This window comes from Abramis brama, assembly GCF_963993115.1.
Source record: "Abramis brama genome assembly, chromosome: 8".
Taxonomy (NCBI): domain Eukaryota; kingdom Metazoa; phylum Chordata; class Actinopteri; order Cypriniformes; family Leuciscidae; genus Abramis; species Abramis brama.
Window position 1 is genome coordinate 31519642 of NC_139970.1, and position 26436 is coordinate 31546077.

At 36.9% G+C, this 26436-nt stretch overlaps 1 protein-coding gene across 1 annotated transcript in view; it reads right to left on the minus strand.

The window, feature by feature from the left end:
• satb2 (SATB homeobox 2) overlaps positions 1-26035 on the minus strand; it is a gene marked incomplete at its 5' end in the record, with an annotated part of 46468 nt that extends 20433 nt beyond the window's left edge. Inside the window, 5 exons of the mRNA XM_084121140.1 lie at positions 699-825; positions 10226-10408; positions 13916-14131; positions 24171-24358; positions 25920-26035. Of these exons, the coding sequence (XP_083977266.1) occupies positions 699-825; positions 10226-10408; positions 13916-14131; positions 24171-24358; positions 25920-26035 (830 nt within the window). The remainder of the gene's footprint in view (positions 1-698; positions 826-10225; positions 10409-13915; positions 14132-24170; positions 24359-25919) is intronic.
• Positions 26036-26436: the final 401 nt, after the last annotated feature.

Genomic DNA, 26436 nt, shown 5'->3' on the forward strand with positions numbered 1-26436 from the left:
ATTTTTTATTTTAAATAAATAAATAAATAAATAAATATATATATATATATATATATATATATATATATATATATATATATATATTTTTTTTTTTTTTTTAAACATACAGCCATGAAGGTTATTGATATGCAGAGGGTTCTCTGCTGAACCAAGGGACTTTTGAAATACCTTTATTTTTAACTCTTTCCCCATCAGCGTTTTTGAAAAAAGTTGCTTTTCTAGCTTCATGCATTATTTTATTATCTAGACTTGAAAGTGGTTAAGTTTCACACAAATGCAGTGTTTGAGCAAAAAACTGAGAAAATCGTGGTTTTGTCAAAGACTACATCTGGATGGGATTCAGAATGATCAAAACACAGATGGAGTAGATCGAGTCCATCAACACCCACAAAGCATTTCATGTTGATGATCGCGTTATTTTACATATGATATCGCTATCTATAAACAGATTGTTTCTGCTTCTTCTTTTCCTGTGTTTTGATCAGGAGATTCTGTACTTGTTCAGAAGATGCCTTATAGCGCCCCCTACCAATCTACGTTGTTAAAAAGCACTATATAAATGAAGATGACTTGACTTTATAACAGTGAAAACAGAAAGCTGGTAATTTCCGTCTATGGCAGGGAAGCGTTGTCTTACAAATTACGGAAATTTCCGTCAATGGTGGGGAAAGGATTAAGAGTGCTCTGTGGTCTTGTACCTCTGTAGCTGGATGCGTAGCGTGACCATGTGGTAAACGTCCAGCAACATATCAGCAACTGTTGCCTCTGGAGCATCTGTCAGGTAATGGATGGGCAGGGGGTTCCAGCGGCCCACCTTAATGATGCCTGTAAGAAGGAAGCAGAGAGAGGGCGGGAGTCGATTAACCCTACTTGATCTCATTGTGCGCAAATTTGTGTAGCATATTTCCATGACATCATCAGAGATGGCCCCATGTCAATGATGGCTGTAATGAAATCTCAATAAGAGAATAAGTTAGGAGGGGCTCCACTCCACTGAGTAGGCAGCTCCACCAAACCAGAACCAAAGCTGGCACATTACATCATCACACCAGCACCCACTTACAGCAAAAATCAACATTAGAGGGTATACAAAACATGATGATTGAAAGACAGGGAACAAGGAGTGATTGAAAATTACGGTAGGTGGGAAACCAAAATGATTTACTGCATATGGTGAAATATATGATTATACATAAGATTTTTAAGCGACAAGGAAGCATAGTGGGAAATTAATGTGGAAACATGATGATTGAAAGACAGGGAACAAGGAGTGATTGAAAAGAGGGGATTAAGGTAGGTGGGAAACCAACATGATTTACTGCATATGGTGAAATATATGATTATACATAAGATTTTTAAGTGACAAGGAAGCATAGTGGGAAATTAGTCCTATATTTATCATTTGCAAAATAATTTAGACTATCTGTGGGTTATTGCAGCAAACATTTTGGAAATCACACATTTCGGAGGACTTTGTTTCCTTACTTCTCGCTTTCTGCTGTGCTTCCTTTTGTGCTATAAAAGCAGACAGCAAGGAACAATAACACCAATGATAAGGCTTTATCTATTAAATACTTATCAGGTCAGGAAGAAGCATCTATCATGCATACTGAGGGCCACACAAATAACTACGGGCCCAAGGGGCGCCCGTGGCTCTTTTATAACCGAGGAGTATATATAGGAAGCAGGAGCTCGTCTAGCGCATCGCAGCCTCTGACAATTACGTCCACCCCCAATCCCCCCCACCCCCCACCCTCCATTAATGGGCCGTCATAAACACAGGTCAATGATTGTATGATTAACCCAAATTGACTGTTATAAATGCCTCTTGTCGTGCAAAGGAAGAGACGAGCATTTATGGCTGAGGAGTAATCTGTAATCGGGGTGTCATTGTGAGACAAAGCCATATTTATGAACGATGCCATCTGATTGTTTTGTAAATACTCCAGGTAACTAAGGCCATCCCACAATGACCTGGGTGAAGGGACGTCAATTGCTTCCCATTTTAAAGGGATAGTTCGTGCAAGTATGAAAATTCTGTCAGCATTTACTCATGTTATTGGCAACCTACATGACTCTTTTTCTTCTGCAGAACACAAAAGCAGATATTTTGAAGTATGTTTCAACTACAGCTCATGCAGTGAAAGTGTAGTTCCAAACAACATTCGACCTCACTGACTGTTATTGTGTGGACAAAAAAAAAATCTTCTTTTGTGTTCCAATTAAGAAAGAAAGCCATACAGGTTTGGAATAACATGAGGGTAAATGAGTAGATGATGATAGAATTTTTGGGTTAACTATCCCTTTAATGGTTAATGAGAAATGTTTTGATGTGTTTAAATATTATTAAACACAATACAAATGACAGTAAACTACCAGAAGTCAAGCAGTGATCATCTTTTTAGAATTTTGAACTTTTTAAATGTATTTTTAGGGCAATTTCAGTGCATTTACCTGCAAATTTTCTTCATTGACATAAATTATTGAAATTATACTGAAGCTGAATAGGTTAAAAGATCAGGGTGAGGATAAAACCTAAGCAGCAGTGGCATCTACTGAGGGTGCCATAATTTTTTTCCAAGAACCACACTGTGCTATTAAAAATGAATTAGCTGAATCTATTATGCCCTCCGCTCTATTTATTTCCAGATGTCGCAATCATTGTCAAGATGCGCTGTACATGTAAACTGGACCCTGTGCTCACTGCATTATTAACCGTTTTCCAAACACTGCACACGTCCGTAAACACTTTTCAACACGCACTGCTCGTGTGCATGTGCGGTCAATGTACATCCCTTGTGCGAATGTATATATTCAACACATCCGACAACAGGACGTGAACCTGACCAAAACCAAGGGTGTGCAATGAATAGATATACAAAACACATCCACAAACACTCGCACAAAAGTATTTCCCATGGTCTTAAGAGGGACTGACTGAAGCTGTGAAAACTAAACAATGCTAATCACATTACTATCCACTAAATGAGACCCAGACGCTACCCAGCTTCCCTCTCTCGCTCTCTTACTCTCTCTTCTGTAATTTTTTTTTTGTGCTTTAGGCTGTTTGTGTCATCTGAAGAGCTCCAGCTGCTCAATCACACACAGACATGCCGATGGATCACTTACCTCCATCCAGACACTATATTGCCATGCCAGTGCTGCCACTAAAGCCTGATTGAATGAGTTCATTTTGGACAGAAACTGTTTTTGTAAATTAGCAAGGGCTCCATTGTTTCTCTCAGTTCAGTTCAGTGTTTGTGTTTTGACTAGAGATAGACATTCTGTGTAACCCATTCCACCGCTTTTTTCCCCCTATTGGCTGGTTGCTTCTTATGTGGGAGCTTATCAGTGTTAGAATCTAAACAGGGCCAATGATCTCTGTATAATATCAGTCTTTAAATGCAAGATATTTAAAGTGTACCTAAAGTATACTTGCAATAGTTCCACTTTAGCACAATCAAATATACTTCAGCACTATTTCCGGATAACTAAAGTGCATTAAGTACAGAATTAGTTCCAATTTAGCAGACTTTAAGTATATAAATTTAGCAAAAGTACAATTTCAGGGTATTTATATTAAGTACATACATGTGTAAATGTATTTGAAGCATACTTAGCATAAAATAATGTGTTTCAAATACATTTTAGTATATTTATTTTTGACTAGGGTACATACAAATAAAAGTTTTTTGCAAATAAAGAAAAGTGTGTAGTCAGTAAAATATTTGGGCAAGAAATATGGTACAAAATAAAAATTAATTATGCATAAATAAAGTTAAATAAATTAAATTATATATCAATAAAAAATATTGGCAAAACTATTAATACATATTTAATCAATATAATTACTCACAGACTCACACAATAATAACTCATAATAACTCACAGACATTATAAAACAGATTTATCCAGATGTATCTTGCTTCTCATACAGTATTTCTCATCAGCAGTGCTTGAATTCCTTCGACATATTATTCTTGAGAAAGTGTGACAAGCCTTATGCTTTAACAGATGCTGTTTCTGTCATCCAAAAGTGTTTTTAAACATTAAACGGTAAGCATACTGTAATTGCTGTAAGCGTATGCATTTGTTTCATAATATTTAATTTATAATTAAATCCATAATTTCATGCATTCATCTATTAGAGGTAGCCTACAATGTAAAAATGTGTATTTGATGTAAATTTGTTTGTCTCTTTAAATGTAAGGCGTGAGAATGAAAAAATGTTGCGTCGCCCCCGATGGACTGATGATGAGCAGACGCCTAACGAGGTTCTGAAACTTGAATTTAAGTTACTTTAAAATAAGTTTTGTCTCAAGTCAAAGGGGACAGTAAAGAGGATTTTGTAAAACTAAGGACTCAAGGACCTCTTTTCATGACAAGTAGCCAACGAGGTATTTGTTTCACATGTATATTTGTTTGATGTGTGGAAAGCATCATTTTTTTTGCATCTCGTTTCCTTTAAGACTGTATTGTATTAAATGCTGATGTGTTTGTAGTATGTTCATTTATGAATGCAGTTCTCACGGCATAAACAAGACGAGTCAAAGAATTAAAATGCCCGTTTTAAAGAACCGACCTGTGTCTGTGTTGTTGTGAAGAGGACCAAAATAGCCTCAGTATACAATTTCTTTGTTATTTTTTTTTTCTGTCAAATGTAAGAAAATGTTTAGGTGTGGAATCTGTGAATACTGTGACGTATGGGTGAGCAGTGCTTGGCATGAATAAATCATGTAAATTAACGTTACTGTAAACTGTTGACTGGTTACTGTTTTCTACTTTCATTCAATGCTATTTGAAGAGTTCAATGATTATAGAGGGAATGGTCTAGTTTTGTCAATTGCTTCCAGTTATGATTGGGGGCAAAGCTTTCTTATGTCAGAATTTATAATGGATGTGTTAATTATAGATTATTTTGTGCGCCTCCAAGTATGTTGGGCCCTAGACAACCACAACATGAGGGGCCGTCCCTGCTGGTGACCCTTGTAACAGCAATGAACTTCTATCCTCTGAGACACAATCTTCTTGTCTTTGTTCTAAAGGTATTTGTGGAGATGTATTCCCCAGACAGTGAATTAAAGAAGAGAGGCAAGTCAGACAGATGAAGACAATTTGTGTGATTGTGCCCCGCCCACCTTTAGATCTGTCCTCCTTCTTCAAGTCTGTGTTTATATTACTGGTTTTGCTATGATTTTTGAGGAACGCTGCTGTTTTGTCTTATTGTGCAATGCTGAATGAATGCCCACCGCAGACGTTTTGATTCCAACTTTGAGCAGTAGCATCAAATAAGACTGACATTTAGAGCAACTGAGATGCTCTAAATGTACTTTAAAGGCATAGTTCACCCAAAGATTTAAATCAGCCATCCTAGGTGTATATGACATTCTTCTTTCAGACGAATACAATCGGAGTTATATTAAAAAATGTCCTGGTTCTTCCAAGCTTTATAATGGCAGTGAATAGCCTTTTCTGTCCATAAAAGTGCATCTATCCATCATAAAAGTGATCCGGGGGGTTAATAAAGGCCTTCTGAAGCAAAGCGATATGTTTGTGTAAGAAAAATATACATATTTTAAACTTTATAAAGTAAAATAACTAGCTTCCGGCCAAACGAACATACGGATTCCACTTAGACTCAAGCGCAACTTATGCGAGTAATGCGACGTACTGCTGATATTTACGCTACGTCATGACGCGCTACACTACTTATGACTTCACAAGTTGCGTAAGTTGCTCTTTAGGTGCAAGTATACTGCGTATGGCCGTTTGGCCGGAAGCTAAAATTTTACTTTGTAACGTGTTAAATATTAATATTTTTCTCCATTCACTGCCATTATAAAGCTTGGAAGAGCCAGGACATTTTTTAATATAACTCCAATTGTATTCGTCTGAAAGAAGAATGTCATATACACCTAGGATGACTTGAGGGTGAGTAAATCATAGGCTAATTTTCATTTTTGGGTGAACTATCTCTTTGAGTTATGCTCTAAATGTACTTTAAGTGATCCATTTCAATTGCTGTCGAACACTTCAAAAGCCCCGAACGTCAGCGACTTTACCCCATTCACATGTTCAGTGTTGAACAGACAGCTCATTGCAACCAATCTGAAAAAAGCAATGAGCCCTGTTCCAATAAAAAGCGGTAAAATGTATGCCTATTTACAGTATGAGCTAGCATCATACAGAGACTGTGGTAATGTCATTAATGAATCATTTTTAACTTGGAAAGACTCTGTTCCTTGTCATTTTCCTCCCCCAGTACAAACCATTGTTCCCATTGCCACATTAAAATTCCTCCTCCCAGTGCTGGGCTTTCATGTGGTTGGCTGGTGGCTTGGCTAAAGCTTATGTGTATCCATCCATACACACTCACACACACAAACGCTACCTCACACACAGTCTGAAAATGTTCCCTAGCACACATACTCTTTCGGCAGAGCTAGTTTGGATAGATGCACTGAACTCCTAATGCTTGCTGCTCTGAATGACTTGGCTCCATTGAAGGGACGCCCCACTCGTGAAAACCATCTCTATAGTGTCATTATCAATCATTAGTAATATACACAGAAAAAAATAAAACAGGAACGGGCAGGCCTAAGAAATACTTTCAGAACGTATTATGGTTTTGGTTTTACTATAATATCATAATATAAGCATCTTACATCTGTTATGATATCAGATTTTTTAAAAATGTCTTGGTGCTTTTTGTACATACAATGAAAGTCAATGGGGTCCAATGTTGTTTGAAAGAAGAAAGAAAAATGCATACAGGTTTGGAAGGACATGAGGGTTTGAAAGTTTGTCTGGGAAAGACATGGTTGTCAAAAATGAGATAGAGAGGTGAAGAGCCCTGGCAACAACAATGATGGAACTGACTTGTTTCTGATTGGCTGCCAGGTGTGTCAGATGGCAGATGGAAAGCTTACTCACTTTGGTCATAAATCTAAGTAAATCAAAGGATTCGTTGAAGACTGAGATAGATCATCACCCAAATATTCTTCATAATTTTCCATGGTAAAAAAGCATACAGGTTTCGAACAAAATGACTTCATCTTCATTTTTGGGTGGCCTATCCCTATAAGTAAAGCATTTCTGCAAATGTCCACATTAAAAGACGGAATAAGTTAATTATCATTACTCAAAGAAGTGACGGTTCGGCCTCTATCAGGCAACAGAGCGTTTTTTCATCAAAATGCCCCAGTTCGACCTGTTGTGGCTGCATGTCAAACGTGGCAGCACAACAATGCGCTAGTGCTGTAATCCATCACCACTGTTAATTGTCTGAAGCCTTAAAGTACAGGTCTGTCCATACAATTCTATAAAAGTACTCAGACCCTTATAATTGAAATAAACAATATCTCCCAGTTAATTACTGGTCAGGCTAATTAAAGAAAGGCAGCGGTGCTGGGAGAGGAGCTTAAATATACCACTACGAGAGAGCTATGCAGGACACAATTCAAACAGGGAGAAAATAGATGGGACTCTGTGTAATTTTGGTTGTGAACCGCAGAGGAAAAAATGTATAATTTAAGCCAGAAATTATTCATTTAACATAAACGCTTGCTTTAAAAACAAAAAGTATTCATTTGAGAGGAGAGCTCTCCCTCTTTCCTTCTATCGCTCATTCTCTGCTCATTTTAGGAATAAACTGAAGTCAGTGCATCTTGCTAGTGCGCGAGCGAGCGCTCTTTTAGCCGTATCCCTCACCTTTTCTTTTATCTGGCCTCATCTGAACTGATGACTGTGAGGGTGTGTGGATTATATTGAGTCTAAATTGTTTGTTTTCCACTGCTGTCCTCTCCTCCTCCGTGTCCTTTTGATATTGTTTTGCGACCGTGCAGAGGTGACCTCTCGTGTTTCTGCGTTCAGAGGAGCAGAGCGTCTGGGACTTCCTTACAGATGTGGCGCCATTGTGTGGGCCAGACAGGACTATTCTGCCTTTCCAATCATAATGCCGCTTCTATCAATTTGCATACTTGTTTATTTTTATAGCACATTACGGTATTTTTGGAGGTTACACAAATGGCTTTAGGAGTCGCTGTGTGGGTAACATATTGATCCTGTTTTTGGCTCTTCAAAGGAATCTCTAAAGGGAGTGCTTTGAGTGAATTTAAAGACACGCTGTTGACCCGCGAGTGACTAATGTTTTTTCTTTCTTTCTGTTTTCGTTACTGTTTAAATTTAGTTGTCACAAAAAGAGAAAGGATGCTTATTTAACATTATTTTGAATAACAAGCTGCAGTCACACACAAACACAACCACGCAGCATTTAATTTTAAAAACTACAATCACTACAAAAACGTAGCAGACATTTCATCAGCCTGACTTAAACGATCATTTAATTAAAGGTTGAAACGTGGCCTTCAATTTTCGCTCTCTCTTTTCTGACAAAACTTTTAAAAATCCTTTCAATAAAATGCAGCACCATCAAATCACACATCAAACTTCTTTCTAGTCAGACGTACAGAACGTGAACTGTGACTCCAAAAAAATAAGTTCACATAAATGCCAAATGCTCAACCTATGAAGTAAATTGTGATGATGTCTTTTGTTACCATGGATCAACATGAAGTAATGACTGTTTTAAATTTTCTTCATACTTCACAGAATACAAGTAAACTCTCAATCTTCTGGGAGATGACAATCATGTGCACAACAATAAAGTAAAGCATTATATTGCTTCTTTGGCCCACATACTCATAAACATTCTCCATATACACACACAAACACACACAGAAAATGAACACTATGCGAGTACAAAGACCTCGAGCAGACACAAACATGCATTCCCACAAAGTTACCACATACACACAAATACAGTTCACACGCATCTTTTTGTGACGTGAAAGTACCACATTCTTTGCCTCTACATTTCCTTTGTTCTTGTTTAATGAGATTTTCAGACTGTCTGTTATTCAGTTATGTTGAGCAAAAGGCCTTCCTCCTCATTGTTCTCAGACACATAAGCCCAAAACAGTATATTCTCCTGTCAACATCTCAACAGCCAGACCTCCTCCCAGCACTACTTGCCACTCTAATAGCTCTGAACTGTAATGTAATGGCATACTAGTGTTTTACTCCCTGCATACTGTGCAGTGCATACTGTTCCATACTGTATACTGCCTAAAATCGAATGTGAAAGAGTATGTATTAAGGAATGATTACACATGCAGGTAAAATGCATGTTTAATTCAGGCATCTAGTTGTCAGAAATAAATATAATTATTTTGCATTTTGGTATCATTTTTCTGTAAGTTTCATTTGCATTAGGTATCAAAAAAACTTTTTACAGCATTTACTAATCTAGGTTCATTTCAATTTCTAAATAAACATAACATTATCATTTTATTTTGAATAAAAGAACATGAGTTACTCTAATGTATTATGAATGAATGCCAGTTAACAACAAATAATTAAGATATAAATATACTGTATATTATATATATAATTAAGATATATTTTTGTTATGCATATCTCATACATTATCTAGTGATGATGAATGAATCGTATTGTAAAGTGCTTCCTGAATGAAAAAGATGTACACTTTAGAATACTTTTAAAAAGTGCACGTATTACTGAAAGAATATAATTTAAATGTATCTAATTAAGTGCAAACTGAATGTAATGCTTTCGGACACGTAACTGCATGATAATTGCAATTAAATGAAAATGTGTTATAGTTTAAATTAATTAAATTCAAATTCAATTGTCGAATGTACTGACAAGCATTTATAGTAAACTAAAGTATACCTTAATGTCATTTCTATTGAATGAAATTTAGAACATTTAAAATATATTACTTTTCAAATAACACGCAACAGTTAAAATTATAATTAAGTACTTTACATTTGAAATGATAACAAAGTGTACTGTTATAAAAGTGTACTTAAGTCTGTTAAGAAACAGCCATAAAAGCCAAAATACAAACTTAAATGGCATTAATTATATATATATATTAACTGCAATAAAGTTTTTTTAGTTGTTTTTTATATACAGATTAAATTAAATTAAATCATTGTAAACTACAAGGTACTTTTTAACTTTTGGCAGCTAGATTAAATAGTAAATCAAGACAAAATGTTAAAATATCAAATAATGCTTCTGGTTTGTCACACTGGAAATGAAAGTAGAAGTTCTTGTAAGTTTTTTTCCTTCTTTTTTTTAAATGAAATTGTAGATGTAAATTCATCAACTGTGTTGAACTGGGCACTTTTGAACTCACCATGTGCCTGGGCTGCAGAACTATGGGAGTAGCCAAGGGCGAGAAGTGCAGTCTCAACAAGCTGAGTGAAAAGGATGTCCTTCCTGACCAGCACAAACTCGGCATGTTCCTCCCGGCTCTCTCCATCTGATATCATCCCTCCGTCCATCTGCTCCACCACGCAGAAGACTGGAATCATCAGACCTGCAAAACAGTTTTTAAATATTTAAATATTAAACTTTTAAAAAAATATATTCCATCCACTGCTCTATTTCTCGATCAAGTGTATATAACATAATTTTGAATAGTTGCCACGTGCTGTTCACGAGAAAAGTCTTTTCATTTGAAATCATTAATGATTAATAGGTTCATCATTGCATTTGAATAAGGTGGGCAGGGTCAATCAGTTGTCCACCGGCCCATGCAAATACTCAATATGGACAAACCGTCCAGATTGTGTATCAAACCAACCATCAAACCAGCCACATTATACTCCATTAAAGCTATCATTTTTTATGATGCCTCCCTCCACTTTGTCAGGGCAGCTGAGCTGATATCTCCTCAAGTCAACGGACTGCGTGCTAACGGCAGGGTCACTTAATAAAATTAGTTGCATGAGCCTCCAACGGATATGCAAACGTTTCTGCCTTGTTCGAGGTTACGGCTCATTGCGCTGTAACTTAACACATTATTTTAGTAGTGTTGACTTTGTTAACATTTAAGTAAAAAACGTTTATGATTAACCTGTAAAATATGTTGGCAAGTGATTTGGTGGGTACAGAGTCCCGTCTTTTAATGGGATGTCGGGATGCATAGTCATTCACGGCTTGTTGAGAAATAGTACGCAGTACCTAATGATGCCTGAAAAACACACATCCCACCCAAGTTACTTGGTTAATCTAGGCCTAACCAATCTCCGTTGGTTTGTTCAATTTCCCTGAAGTGCTCAAAAGCCTTCAGACTATTAATTAATACCCCTCAGAAATTATAGGCTGAAAGCATTAGGCAAAATCCCAGTTGTACTAATAAGAGCAGAGCAGTACTAAACTCTCTCTCCTAATTTATACACACACACACACACACACACACACAAACACACACACACACACACTTCCATACAAATACATATACATTTACGCATGGCTCCCAGAGCCCCTTGGTTTAATCAGTCAATTCCTATATTTCTATTTCCTTTCCATTAATCACCCTGGCTTCCAGTTCAGAATGCTCTTGTGGAGTGAATTACAGACCAGGGGCCGGTGCCAATTCAAGTAAGTGAATTTCCCCCAATAGGGAAATATAACTGTCAACACACAGCAGCTCCCAGCAGTCTCTCTCTCTCACTCTCTCTCTCTCTCTCTCTCTCTCTTTTCTGCTAGCTCCCATGGGCTCATCCCTGTATACCCTGTATGAGTACGGTTTCATCACAAGATAACAGCATGTGTGCGAAGCCCGTGTCTGACTCATTTTTATGCTTGTGTGGGTGTGGGTATGTGTGGGTATGTATGTGTGGGTATATGTTTAATTGTGCTGCAACACTCACTCTGAGTAAGTCTCTGTGTTTAATTGTCTGTTTTAATGCGCTTTAATGCCAGAACATATTTTTTCGACTTCTGTAGGAATGTTAAAGTATGTCATTTGTTAGAGTTATAGACTTATAAGCATATCTGTGGACTATACTGTTACTATAATTACTGCGTAATTGCTTTAAACTGTATATAAAAATGTGACGCTGCCATTGACTAAAGTAACAATATTAAATATTTTGAAATATAGCATTCTGCAAATGAAATGAACATTTTTAAATCAGCATTTTTGTTGGGTTCCCTGAAAGAATAGATAAACAGCCTATACAATTTTTATATTTTTTATCAGCCAGATAAAAGCAAAATTGCATTAGATAATAATAATAATGCTCATCATAAAATATACATTGAATTAACATAATTTTTAAGTTTATTTTTATAGTTTGTTTTTAAGTTCATTCCATTGGCAAATTGTTTTTCAATAATTTGCTGAAGAGGCAAAACATAAGATTTATATTTTCTCTGAAAAACAGACTTAATGTCTTGTGCAAATATGCAAGTAAATTAACTTTGTTTGACATACTTTAGCTGGACAACAAGACAAAAAAATAACAGATTAGGGATTTTTAGCAATCCAGGCATGTGTCTGAGTGATTTGATTCCATGTCTGACTTGTGTGTGGCCCACTCTTTATTGTTCCATTGTGGTTTGGAGAAGACTGCTTCAAGACAACCTCTTATTAAAACTAACCATTCGGCCCATCTGCCAGGGCACAGGAAGAGAGAGCCCCACTACTTTCCTCCTCCACCTATTCCAAAAAATTCTTAAGAAAATAATCTGTTGACAGAGATATTTTGTCAAATCAAATCTGCTTCAGAGGTGTACAGCAAATGATACTCACACATACACACAGTTGTGAACAAACACACAGTATGTGTTGCTTGGCCTCTGAGAAATATCTAATCAATATCTGATATGTGGCTTTATGATTGGCTGCACACATTGCTCGCTGTCAAGGTGAATTACAGCTTGACCTTGATGACATTTTGGCCCAATGCATAACATCAGGGATTACAAAGTGTGAGTGATGATAGAATATAACACTTGTGTTGTGGCTGTGTGTTGTTGGACACAGACTGCATGTTTCCTTAGAGGACAATATGTAACAGCTTTATTGTCAGAACCACTTTACCTTCATGTGTAACTGTATGCGGGTTTGTGGACATGATAATGAAGCAGTCACAACAGTATATATTGGTAGTGTATATATATTTTTATATATATTTAAATTAATTTGTCAGGCCAAAGGACTATTTAATTGACCTTGAGCATTTTAGGAGAAAAAAAAAGTAGAAACAAATGAGATAACTGTTAATAATTTGGCCTAGATAATTTTTTCCAATAATCATGAAGCTTGATAATGCAAGTCCAAATAAATAAATCTATCAAAAAAAAAAAAAAAAAAAAAAAGCGATATCTGACTTGTCATTTATTTTTGGAGAAAATCTAGATGAAAACCTGAATTAAAACAGTTCATGTCCATGTTATGTGTCAACTACCGGTGTGTAAAAACATATTTAAAGCCATTCAATAATCACAGCTGTGACCAAATATGTGGCAATTCGTTAGGATCACTGTAATCAATATGACCCCCTTTCTGATACACACGCTACTGTTGCAATCAATAACTGGCCATGGGGAATAAATCAGCACTATATAGTGCTACTTAATTCACTGAGCTTATAGAGGCCACAACACTCCCGTGAGCTGAACTACAGTGGTGTATGGGATTAAATTGATCTGCATCGTGCACTATGGCCGGCTATTTTAATAATGTCCGATAAAATTGAAAACCAAGCTGAATGTGTAGCTAGATGTGCTGTTTGATGTTTATTCACTTTAAAAAAGAATCTATACCAATTATATCACTAATAAAAAAAATATATTTGTTGAAGCAGTGGTGTAGTGGTTGGTTAGAATCTGTGCTCCAGGGCAGCACATTGTGCCATGGTGCAAGTGTGCGTGATGCTGGTTTGAATTTGGCCTGCAACATGTCCTGTTCCCAACTCTCTCACCATTATTTTCTCTCTTTCTCCACTTTACTACTATTTAAAGAGGAAAGACTAAAAAAAGGTAATATGATATAACAGAAATGGAGGGATAGAAAAGGTTGTGAATGTCTTACCGCTGAGAGGTCTCTGTGAGGCCCCATTGTGGCGACTGCGGTGACCTGTAGGACTGCCATTGAGTTCCAGACGGCCCATCTTTGGTGGGGGGCCACCGATATCAGGACTGCTGCTCCCACGTCGCTCGGGGCTCTCCCGCAAACGAGGGCTCTCTCCTCCGCAACGCTCCATCCCCCTCCACACTACAGAGGGAACACCAGCCAGAGGATAAGGACCTGAGACAGAGAGGGAAAGAGTGAGAGACCTAATGAAAACAGTATCAGTGCATATGCTTTTTTCTGAACATCATAAATTGTATATCCACTAACAAAAATGAGTAGGTGTTAGCATAAGGGTAAATGCATGGGTGATACAATACAGTTTTTCTACAATACAGTTGCTTTGGTACATTTCTCAGATCACAACTGAAATTCTCATGACTACATGTTTAACCTCCACATCATCTTGTGCACATCATTCTTTTGAACAAATAGCAAATGCTTTGGTTCATTCATGTAATTGATTATGCACAATTGTCTGCTGTTTCCTACATTATCAATTGCTTTTGTCATGTTGATCAAAATATATTATTACTGTTTCCCTGTTGAAGTCTTACCCCTCAAGGCATTAGTTCCTTGCATAAGTCATTAAATGCAAAATACATTTCAAAGGCTAGACTAAGACTACATTTCTTAGACTTTTATTTTGTAATTGTGACCTAAAGTAATGAACTGCGGAGGTGAATTTTTAATTGACAAATGAAGGGAAATGTAAAGGGCTAGATCAACCAATGAGCAACTAGTTCTCTAAAATAGCTCAGAGGTGCATCTCATGAAGCTTCATTTGGCAAGCATATACACGTTTAGACAGAGCACAACACAAGTGTTACAAATTCTGACAATGGAAGAACTACAAGAAAACAAACAGGGTCAACAGCCGGGAAGAAGAAGAGGAATAAGGATGTGTGGTGGAAGGGTATGGAGGCAAAACAGTGGAAGAGGTAGAAGAGGCCAAGATTGTAGACATGTTTCTGATTAAATAAGCACCATTATTTTGGACCAAGTTCTCAAATCATGACCTTACAATGGTTGAGGCGGGTCGAAAGGAACAGCTGAATGTTGGGAGAACAACCGTGTCCTCAATCATTCAAATGTTTGAATGTTGGGACATTCAAATCAATATCCCACATAGAGTAATGTGTACATTTGTGCTGTTGAAATGTATATATGCCATACAGATAAAGTGCAGTCTTGTGTAGACATAGTTTACATCTGAAAATACTGACAGAGTACACACTGTTATATTGACAACACGACTAAGCATTTTGAACAATGACACATGGACTTATTCCAATGGCACTGATATGTTCATTGACATAAAAACGTACTTTTGAGAGATTAACTAAGGATTTTGAGCAAGTCACAGGCTTTTGCAGATAATCCATTGTGTGGTGCTGTTTGTACGAATTGTTTGAGAAATGCACTTAAACTGGTTTGCAAATCTTAAGGATGATGCCAAATGTACCAAAGCGATGGAGAGATTTTTTTTTTTTTAATATAACGACATAATAATAAATTACAGTATGTTCTGTATTTTATTTCCAATTCGTGGTAAAATAAAAAATCACATATAAAAAATAAATTAATGGGTGTATTCTCTCAAATCTGGGCTGTCTAAATCGTAAAACGTAAATATAAAATGTACTGTAAGAAATTAGGATTCCCCCCCAAAAAAATGTTTTGGTCCTCACCATGACCATGATAATGATTCATTATTTTGATTAAATAAATCATTAATTGAGTCCAACCCTAAAAGGAATTAAATAAGAACTTGCTAAATAAATAAATTGAGATTCTGAAACCAAGTTATCAAAGTTCTTAAAGATAATATTTCATTCTTAAAGGACTGCATAAAAATTATGACTGAAATTCGATTAGCATTTTACTTTAAAAATTTTAACAAGAAAACTCACACATTGCTAACCTTTACACACAAACTAAACAGCTGCTGCTAACAGACAACAACACAAGGACATCCAACTCAGTGTCCCAAAATACAGGGAATAGTTTAAGAGGACGCTGGCATCTTATCAAGACTGTCAGCAAGCAGAGAAGCTGAGACCCAGTGTCTAGTTCTGCTTCAGCGTCTACGGGGAACGTAAACTGATGTGTGTGTGTATTTATATGTGGAGCCAAAACGTCAGACCTCTAGACAAATATACTATATGAAAGCAAAGATGCTCAAAATCTTTTTAGGAATTATTAAGTTACTTTAAGATGTTCAAATGATATCTGTATGTGTGTGTGTGCGCAAACGTAGTATTTTTGAATGCACGTGGATGCCTGTCCACATTTGTCTGAGCCAGGGATTTCCGTGGGGACAATTTCCAGAGGTCTTTGTTTTACAGCCAAAGCTTTAATATTGGTAATGCCCATCAGAGTCAGTGCCAGGCTGTACTGAGTCCGTGCCAAAAGTTAAAGACTAGAAACATACAGTACTCTCCACTTGAGCGCTTTCATTTGCATATCACTTATACAGAGGGACGATAGATAGATAGATAGATAGATAGATAGATAGATAGATAGATAGATAGATAGATAGATAGATAGATAGATAGATAGTCAGTCAGTCCACCTTCTCTGCTATTCTCCTCACAGTGGTTATGCAGAAAACATCAGTCTCTTCTCTGGACTTGACGAGAAAAACATAATTATGGAACATAAAAAAGTCCAATGAGAATTACAAGCTGGAGCTAAATTTTCAAAATGAATAATAAATTAAAAACATTAGCCTCTGCGTGATTAGAAACCTAACTCTGGTCCAGAAATCAAGTGTCTGAATTCTTTACAGTTTAATAAGCGGGTGGGAGGGGAAAACACTTTAAAAGCATTTGAATGGAAAGAAATGTGTTCGTGTGCTGCTGAGGGAAGAACTGATGGTCCACACTGTACTTTCACACTTACGCGCGCACACAACAAAGAGATTTACAGAGCCTTTGAGACAGTTTAATAAAGCTCAAGTGTGAACATACTCTACAACAATGGACATGCATGCTTATGAAAACACTTGCATATTATATACAAAATTAATAGCATCCATTAAACACAGCTTTCCAATTAAAACTGACATTCCCCCAGACTGTGCATATGTAGCCATTACCTCTCATTTCTGTTGTACTCATCATGCCAAAGTTTTTTTTAAATGGCAAATCTGAACTGCGCTGCATCTCAATAACAATAGAGGATAAGGTCCTAAAGTATAACAGATACAACGCGCTGCTGTGTAAGATCACTGTGATCCACTTCAACTCCATGAGGCGAACAGATCTGCTTTTAATTAACAGCTCGTCTGTGGGCTTGCCCATTAGACTTGCAGTCCCAGGGGTAAAATAAAATCTCTTCACAAAGTGTCTCTAGATGTTTCAGAAACTTGCACAGAACCAAGCGAGAAATCTAAAGAATGAAACCGCAAACGGACACAATGTCCATTGTGCTTGATGTGTTCACTGCCTTAAATGACTGAGAGCTTTTCATCTGTTTGCCTACAAGCTGCTCTGTATTATCAACCCTCAAAGTCTTTTATCGGTCTTAGTTCATCTGGCACTGATGGGCTGTCTTTGTTCTTTCCCTCACTGGGCTTCACAGGTTCAAACCTGTCTGATTTTAATGAGTCTTCCGATCCCAATCAAGAGGTTGTCTGAATCTCTTCTCCCATCTCTATGCCAATCGCACTCTCTCTCTCTCTCTCTCTCTCTCTCTCTCTCTCTCTCTCTCTCTCTCTCTCTCTCTCTCTCTCTCTCTCTCGCTATCTCTCTGATCCTCCTTCACCCCAGCACCAAATATTTGATGGGTAGATAAAACCAGCTCTAGTGTGTCTGCCGTCAATCACGTACGAAGATGACAATGGCTATGCAAAGATGGTGCTGTAAAAGTTTCTTCTGGTCAATACACACCGGCTGTGACAGATCAATACAAGCTTATTGAAGAGGCACACTAGTTATAATATACTATTTTGGATACTTTTGCAAAAAAACTACTGTGATTCAAAGTTTTGGAATTCATTAACTCAAACGCAAGGTGAAATAAATTGTGTGATTAAGATAATAAAAGCCCTATAATGCAGCACTAAAAGATCTCATTCAGATTTTGCTGATCTAATTGTGAAATGGCTTCTTCAATGCTTTATCAGCAGAGAGCGTATTCCTTTATTTCATCAACAGACTAGAGATAAATTAGTTGTTTGTGTCTAAATTAAAATGAACTATTAGAAAACATACACTGGAGAGCTGTTAATAAATTAAATTTAAGTTTCATATTCAGAGAAATTATGTTCTTAAGTTCTTAAAGTGATTATTCACCCAAAGAATTTAAATTCGGTCACCACATGCTGATATTGAAAATATTTCGAATTTCCCCCTCCCCAAAATATACTTTTTTCTGTCCCACAAAAGAAAGTCATATAGGTTTGGAATAACATCAAGGTAAGTAAATGATGACTTTTTACATTTTAGAAGGGCTATTCCTTTAGTTTACAGTCATCATAAAAGTGTGATTGGTCTTAAGTGCTGTCCTTCCGATTGGTTGACATCAGTTAAAAAGAGTAATAAATGTCTAATCAGTACAAGGTATCAGGAATATTCAACAAAATTTATGAAGATAAAAAAATGAAAGCAAGATCTTGATTCAGCATTAAGAAATTGCTTACAGTAAGGTGATTGATAGCAAGAAGCCTGTAAAATAAAAAAGTTATAGTATTAAAATAGTATTACAAATATGCAGTTTTTGTGTGCTAATAAAAAGCATACATACTAACCAGCCCTGACAAATGACACACAACATGCAGCACAACTGCACCTTACATATCAATGTTGTAAGGTATTCACAACCAGATACATGGTTCCATTTTTATTTGTAATGGTTGCAGCCACACATTACAAACATAACTAATGACTGTTATGTTTAGGGGTAGATGAGAGAAGCCAGACAAGGGAGTGGAACAGAACTCCGATCCCATGAGACTCAAATTTCCAAACTACGACGACCACACTGCAGAGACTCTTAAGCATTCGATATATACATTTTCTGCTCTTTCCCTCGCTAACCTTCCTCTGCCTTCCACATTGCACTTTTTTCTTTGGCAATAAGAGTGGCCTCTGCCAGTTGTACCACACGCAGGAAACTGAGGGCAGTAAACGACACACTACTGATCTGACTAAGCTCACACTGTCAGTCAGTATACACAGAAGAGAAAGAGTGATATCGAGAAATCCTGAGAAAAAAGGCAGATGTTTGGGAAAAGAAAGAGAGAGAGAAATGCTGCCTACCAAGATTACAAAAAAAAGCAGTTTCACAAATTAAGTATGAAAAAGGTTGTTTGACAAGAGTGTCCAATTTCTTGCTGCTTTCCAACTCAAAATAATAAAAGCCCTTTACCCGACAGCAGTTAATAACAACTAATAGAGACACGCATGCAAATGAGTAATGAGATAAAGCCGTGTGTTGTTACAGAACATGGTGGTATCGTGGTATCTCTGTGTTGACGACATGCTAAGGCGTTAACCTTATTTACCAGGGAATAGGGCTGTGATACTCATTTATTGCAGGGTTATTAAAGTATCGGCTCAGTCAGGGTACAGATAAAGCAGGTGAAGATGGTTGAGGGATTCGTATTGAAGGCCCCTCGGTGTCTCACAGGTGTGTGCGTTGGGAAGGGAAGAATAGATAGATAGCAGCTTATCACCCATGAATTTGATGGCAGATCAAACTGTAACCAAGACAGATGATTACACTGGAAACATACATAGTAAGACAAGCTTGATACTGGGACTTCCTTGGATATACACAAACACACACATACATATCTGATTCAGGAATAAGACCATGTCATGTTAGATAGAAGGGAATAAGTGTTAATAAGATAATAATGAATTGATTAGTGTGAGAGTAAAGAAACAAATATAGCTGCCATAATGTGGATGAGTGTGCAAATAAACTGGACTTGTGCAGAAAATATGTCGATTTAGATACAACGAGAGGGCGCGACAGACCTTCCGGGGAGCACGTTTAGTTCGCTAATAAACATCTTATACAGTAAAAGATTAAGAAAAGAGTAAGCAGCAGTTTATTATGTTCTCCCTAAATCTCTTGCTCTGACTCGCACATAGACAAAAGCAGACAAACACAAGTGTACACAAACACTCAACACACACAAACCACAGAGCAGGCTCACTGCTCTGACACTTCCAGGGACCACACATTGACTCACAAAAATCGCACATGGTAGACTACAATGAGCAGGGCTATAAAACACACATGAACACACACATATTGAGTTGGTGACTGCGGTCTAGGTTTAGGTGTGTAGTGTTAAATGGTTTGATAATATATAAACATATATATAGGGGCTAGTTGTTACACAGTAAGTTGTTACAAGGATTATTTCTAGCTGTAAGGTTTTGAGTCAAAAATGTATTTCTCTATAAGTGGTTTTGCAAGGTTTCAAAACCCCTACTTCAGAACCCTCCTAAATTGGAATATTTTTTTGTGAATTCTGTCCTTTCAAAAAGTTTTTAATAAACACAATAATGCCATAGGCCTACTTGCATGTTCAAGTAAGAGTCAACATAACGAAGACAGATTAAAAATTTTCAAGTTTTACAAGGCTATTTATAATAAATTTCAAGTTGTCATGTTTTTTAAAAATGTCATGTTTTTTCCCCCCGTAATGTACATTTGACACTTTTCCTGTTTCAATAGGCTAATTGTTTTGTGTTTGTATTATTGTTTTACTGTTTAATTTTTTTTCAGAAAAAAAAAAGTATAGCCTATATATAATTCTGATAATAGGGCGCTTGATAGCAGTTTCAATTGTGACAACTTACCCGCATATAGTGTTTAATGAACTGCGTGAACTGTAGGCCTATTCCTTGGGCAACAACGATCGAAATAATAGCTAGGCTATTGTCTTAGCCAAGACTTGATAGGCAATTCAAAAATTGTCTTTCAAAAATAAATCTATTCTGAGAAAAATGTTGCCTAATTTAGAAAAAAAAATATATATATATTTATTTATTTTAAATAATAATAAAGTTAACAACAATAAAATGACCAAATTCGATTGTCGTCAAAGTGCCATGTGGTTGCGGAGAGGCGAATGAAATGGCAATAAGTTAGGCCTTGCCGAGCTATTGGCTGAGAAGAATTAATAGCTATTCTACTAATTAAGTAATAGTTCTGGTCCTGCGTGATGGTCTGCCAGTGTTCCAGTCCTGCTATAATACAAAATATAAAAACAGATATGACAAAACACCTGTTAACCTGTCTAACGCACATCTGTATATCACTGCGCAGCACCAATAGGCCAGTTTATACTGTCAGGGACTAGATGTTGTAGCGGAAGAATATGGTTTTATGAATTTGCATATTACATAGATATTAGATAATGCTTTATTGAAAATGCATGAAATACTAGTATGAAGTAACCTTTCGTAAAATCAATAAGGTAATGCTATATTGTAAATACGCAGTAGGTCGCTGCGTGCCATTTTTTTTAAAAGTTTATTATTATGACATTCCGAGGCACTAAAAAAACTCTTCTCCTTTCATACACATGATCCAGCGGCAGGTGTCTTATGTGTTAAACAAAAGAATTAACAGGTATTGTAAGTACAAGCTAAAAAGGTTATGGCGCCAAACTTTCCCTGAAGTCGTAGGAGCTGGAGAAAACATGCCGTGAATAAATGTTGGATTTGATCCATTCTGATGGGCTCCCCAAAGCGCGAGATTAAAGGATCCTCAGCGGATTCCATCTATTGTAAAATGACTGAGACCTATAGACCTCTCTGTTACGGAGACTAATTAACTTTTTTTCCAGCCTTTTGGACTTGGTTAAGAAAACGTCTCCACTGGCTATGGGGGCCAAGTTTGTCCAAATGAAAAATGGATACATCAATGTAACTTTAAAAAGAAACAGAAAGATCTCTAACGCTGATGGCAGCTATATAGCAACCATATACCTCCCTCTTGCACAGGCATGATTTTGTGAGTGACTCTTCAAAACACTGCTCTAAAGTTTTAAAGTGATGTATACATAACTCAGAGTTTGAACTGACAGGGGAAAAAATATCGAATGTAACATAATAACAAATCATGTGCATTCGGCATGCGTTTTTGTTTTTGATTTAGCCATTTACTTCATAGTTCAGAGTCTAATAAGAGTACAACTGTGAACTGTGGTTCCATTTCCATGTAACGTGTATTGTATTCGACAACAGATTTCATTACTTAATTTTGAAATGTTTTCTTCAAGCAAAGACGGCTCGGTTCACTTACATCGCCCAATGTTAAAGAAAAATTCACGAGCTCTGTATGGAAAAAAATATCTAAATTACATTAAAGACTTGTATCATTAAAAAAACAACAACATTGTGCTAAAAAAAGCAGTGACGAGATTTTTTACTCGAGATGTTCTCTAATTTAGCTACATTGAGTAGACAGGTTTTTGGTTTATTTCGTCACATTATTATCGATCTGACAGATTAAAATAGCCTATCTCGGAACTATCAGGTGATAAAAGAAATATTGTATGGTTGTCTTGATTTATTCTGTGCTGTATATGTGTTAAATTGTACTCCTAAATGACCGTTTTTCTAGAGTTTCTAGATTGGTTCTGGACATTTTAATCAAATAAATGTAATTTAATTTAATCAGATTGAAAACAATTTTAAATTTATCGAAAAAGAAAAGTGTAATTATCTTACAAATATCTTTGAATAATATTCTATAATATGCTCTCTCTATTGCTTCAGGTTCTCCTAACAACGGCTCTTTCTCCTCATAAAAAAATAAAAACTTAAATAGCAGTTGTTTAACAACGTGAGGTACCTAAAACACAAAAGGTTCTCCAAAACATGAACCATCAGCGAAATGTCTCGTTACCTTTAATGAACGCTATCATAGTTGCTAACCTTCAGGAAAAACAGCAATAGAACAATACGCTAATGTTGTTAAATGAAAGAAAGTTTGCAGTTAAACAAATCATAAACGCTAAGGGATAAATTTTACTTGACACACTGAACATAACTAATAGCTTTGTTTTTATTTTGTTTTGGTCTTGTTCATTAATTTTACTAAATAATATAAGCATGACATTTTCGATATCAAGTCTCAGATTCCTTCTCTTGGAAAATTAGGATATCACATAAAATAGGTCTGAAAATGTCCATTACCAAATAGGCTACACACACACACACGCACACACACAAACACCATCACACACACACAAACACCATCACACACACACACACACACACACGGGGGCGATGAGACCAGAGAAAAAACGTCAAACACGTGTGAAGCTAGACTTGAGGCCTATAATCGTGTTGGGGCTGTAATAAAACAGAATTTCCCCTTAAAAATCTTTCTGTATGTCTCATAATTATGCATTATTTCGCTAGTCCTTTGAAATGTTTAAATAATAAAAAAGCTTACAATTATTTTTAAACCAGCTCCACCTCGAGGCCTTAAAACTCTGTTATCAAAGGCACACTCGTAGAGCGTAATAATTCATTAGAGAATATCGACAATCTGCTTTATTAAATAAATGGTTTAACTTAAACCGAATACAATATTCTTTAAAGAAAACGACAGTGCACAGGGTGCATGACTTTGGTCCTCTTGTCCTAAACATTCCTGACTTTTCAATTGAGTTTTAAACTTTACTGAACGATGCCATAATTCGTGTATCACTTTTTTTATTATTATAAAATTTAGGCTACAGGAAAAAAATCTTAAATTATTATTATTAGGCTGTTTAATAAATTACATTTTGGTGAATATCAAAAGTGTAAATGTTTCATTGGCAAAAGTCTCCCTCTCGTCTATTGCATTCTGCATTTTACTATTTCAACGTCAATCACTATCTAAGCTAAGTTCTATAACTTTCAGCAAATTACTTGTTAAATAAAGAAAATAACGTGACAAAGGTGTTGCACGTGTCTTAATGACAAGTAGGCTGTTATTAGGAATATATAAAACATCCTAGGCCTTCTCAGCTGCTATTTGGGCCTGTATTTATTTTCTTTATAAAGGCCTCAAATAATTCACTTTCATATTCAAACACAATATTTATGTTATGTCTATATTTGGAATAGTTATATTTAGATTCGAGATGTTACTTGGTTGCAGTAGGGTATAAACCCGTTGTTACTGTAGCAGTTACATGAATGCGCTAAGCATCGGATGAAAGAAGACGAAAGTTATTTTCTGTTGCACTTACTGCTTATGGCGTGTCGGTACCTCGGTTGGCCGTTGAGAGGGCTCTGTCCATTGATTAAAAGTATTGAATCCAGGGCTGGGCTTCTCGCTGCCTCGCGGAGGGCTGAATACGGCAGGGTTCGGTGTTGGACACTTGGGCTCCGTGCGCTGTGCGCTGAGACTGAGCCACTGGAACTGAGAGACTCCGAGCTGAGGGGTACAGGTAGCAGGAGACAGACAGCATGAAGAGAGAGAGAGAGAGAGTGCGCGCGAGAGAAAAGAGAGATAGAGCGAGAGAGAGAGGACAGTGCACGAGATTGAACACAGCACAGAGATTCCGAGAAGTTCCGAGAAGCGACCGACGACAATCTCTCCTGTAGTGCGGAATCTTGTTCACTGTTTACCGCGAGTTTGAGTCACGAGTGTCCGTTGCAGAACTGAAAACCTCAGCAGCGGGCGCAAAGAGAGCATCAAAATCTGAAAACGTCCGGCTACGTTGCTGCATGCACATAGAGAGAGAAACAAAGCAAAAACAGACGTCAAGTACCTGCTTTGTGCGATACGGACATTACCTATTACAACGGCGTAAAAATCTCAAGAGCAACAATGTGAGTGTGTCACTTTCAATCTCTCCCTTGAGCGGCACGCGGACTGACGGAGAGCCGAGAGAGGAGTGGGAGTGGGAGGAGGACTGGAGAGCAAACGTGGAAGTGTGACAGGGAGGGAGGGAGAGAGAGAGGGAGGGACGGGGCTGTACAAGGTAGGCTAAGTAATTAATGCATTTTATGTATAAGGTATCAATAAAGCGACATATATAGTTGAACTTGTTTTGAACAATATTTATACTGCCTGTGTTAACGTTCGTTTAGAAGCTTTAATTGTAGTTCAGTAATTTATTTCTGTCAAGAACTTGTTTGAGATCAATTGCACCCGGCATCCCTTTTCATTGTATTTGATTTTACGCGATCTGAAAGCATCGCTGTCGTGTCAGTTCACTTATTATTAAACTGACTGAAATGATACAGAAACGACGACTGATCTGCTCGACCGACGTAAAACAGTGATAACGACATACAGAAGAAAATATCGTGCATTCTTAGGGAAAAAATACATGGAAGGTTTTGTGGGTTAATTGGTTTAATATTAAAACGGATAATGGAAAAATCTTGTTTGGAAATGATTCAAGAGGCACTTTCACGTGAACACCGACTGCTTAAAATGCAGCTAATTCAGTTTCTGTGTCTAGGCTATAGCGGAGTTGCTGTTGTTGTTGTTGTTTTAACGGAATCACCTTCAATTTTTTTTTTCTATCATGGGCTATCACATTGAAAGTGACAGAGTCATTTCGTGAGATAGCGTTGGTAGAGATGACAAATCAAAGCACAAATGACACCAACTCAAGAAGCTGTAAACTATACAGGCTGGAGACCTTCTAGATTTTGACTGTGTATGATGTGCACTGGCAGCGCTAGTGTCCAAGAGGAACGAGCAGGAACACGGGGAAAAAGAGCATGTAGCTCGAGGTTTAGAGTATCACCATACAAGCTGTCAAAGTTCAACCTGAAAACTTAGTACTCGACAATATTGTTCCTAAACAGAACATTTACAACAGTTTGTTCATTTCTACAATATGGCCTCAGTTTGGCTGTCTTTATCTCAGATAGCTATAGCCTACTCTGTATAAGCTGCATCACGTGAGGGTTTAAAAGCATGCATACATTCCGGTTTACAGGTAGCCTATCATTCATATGCTTGTACAAAAGTATCTTACCTTTTTCCAGAGTGGTTTAATGGGAACTCATTAGCAATGGCGTGCAGCTGGCTGGTCTGCTGCTTTGAGACACTCTGGGGTGTGTGAGCGAACGCTGGCTGATTCTCCAACCTCATTCGTCACTATAATAATATAAGATAATGATCACGACGATGATGGTGATGCAGCGTTGCGTGACAGATAAATTGCAAACTGGAATTGAGTTATAATAAGGACTAAATAATACTATCGATAATGAACTTGTTAATACACAACTTGATTCTGTTACCTGCAGATCAGAATGAAGCCAAAGAAAACACTTTAAAATATTAGCTGGATGTCACTTCTCAACTGTGTTCCTATGTGAATTTGACGTTCCTGACGCAAATTTACGTAAACTAAATAGGAAATACCCTACATCCGGTGTACCCTAATCTTGAATAGGTGAGTGCAAGTGTTTCCATTTTGATGTATTGTGGCATACAAGGTCACCAACAAAATGAAAACATCTACAAGAATGTGTTTCCCATCAGCTAAA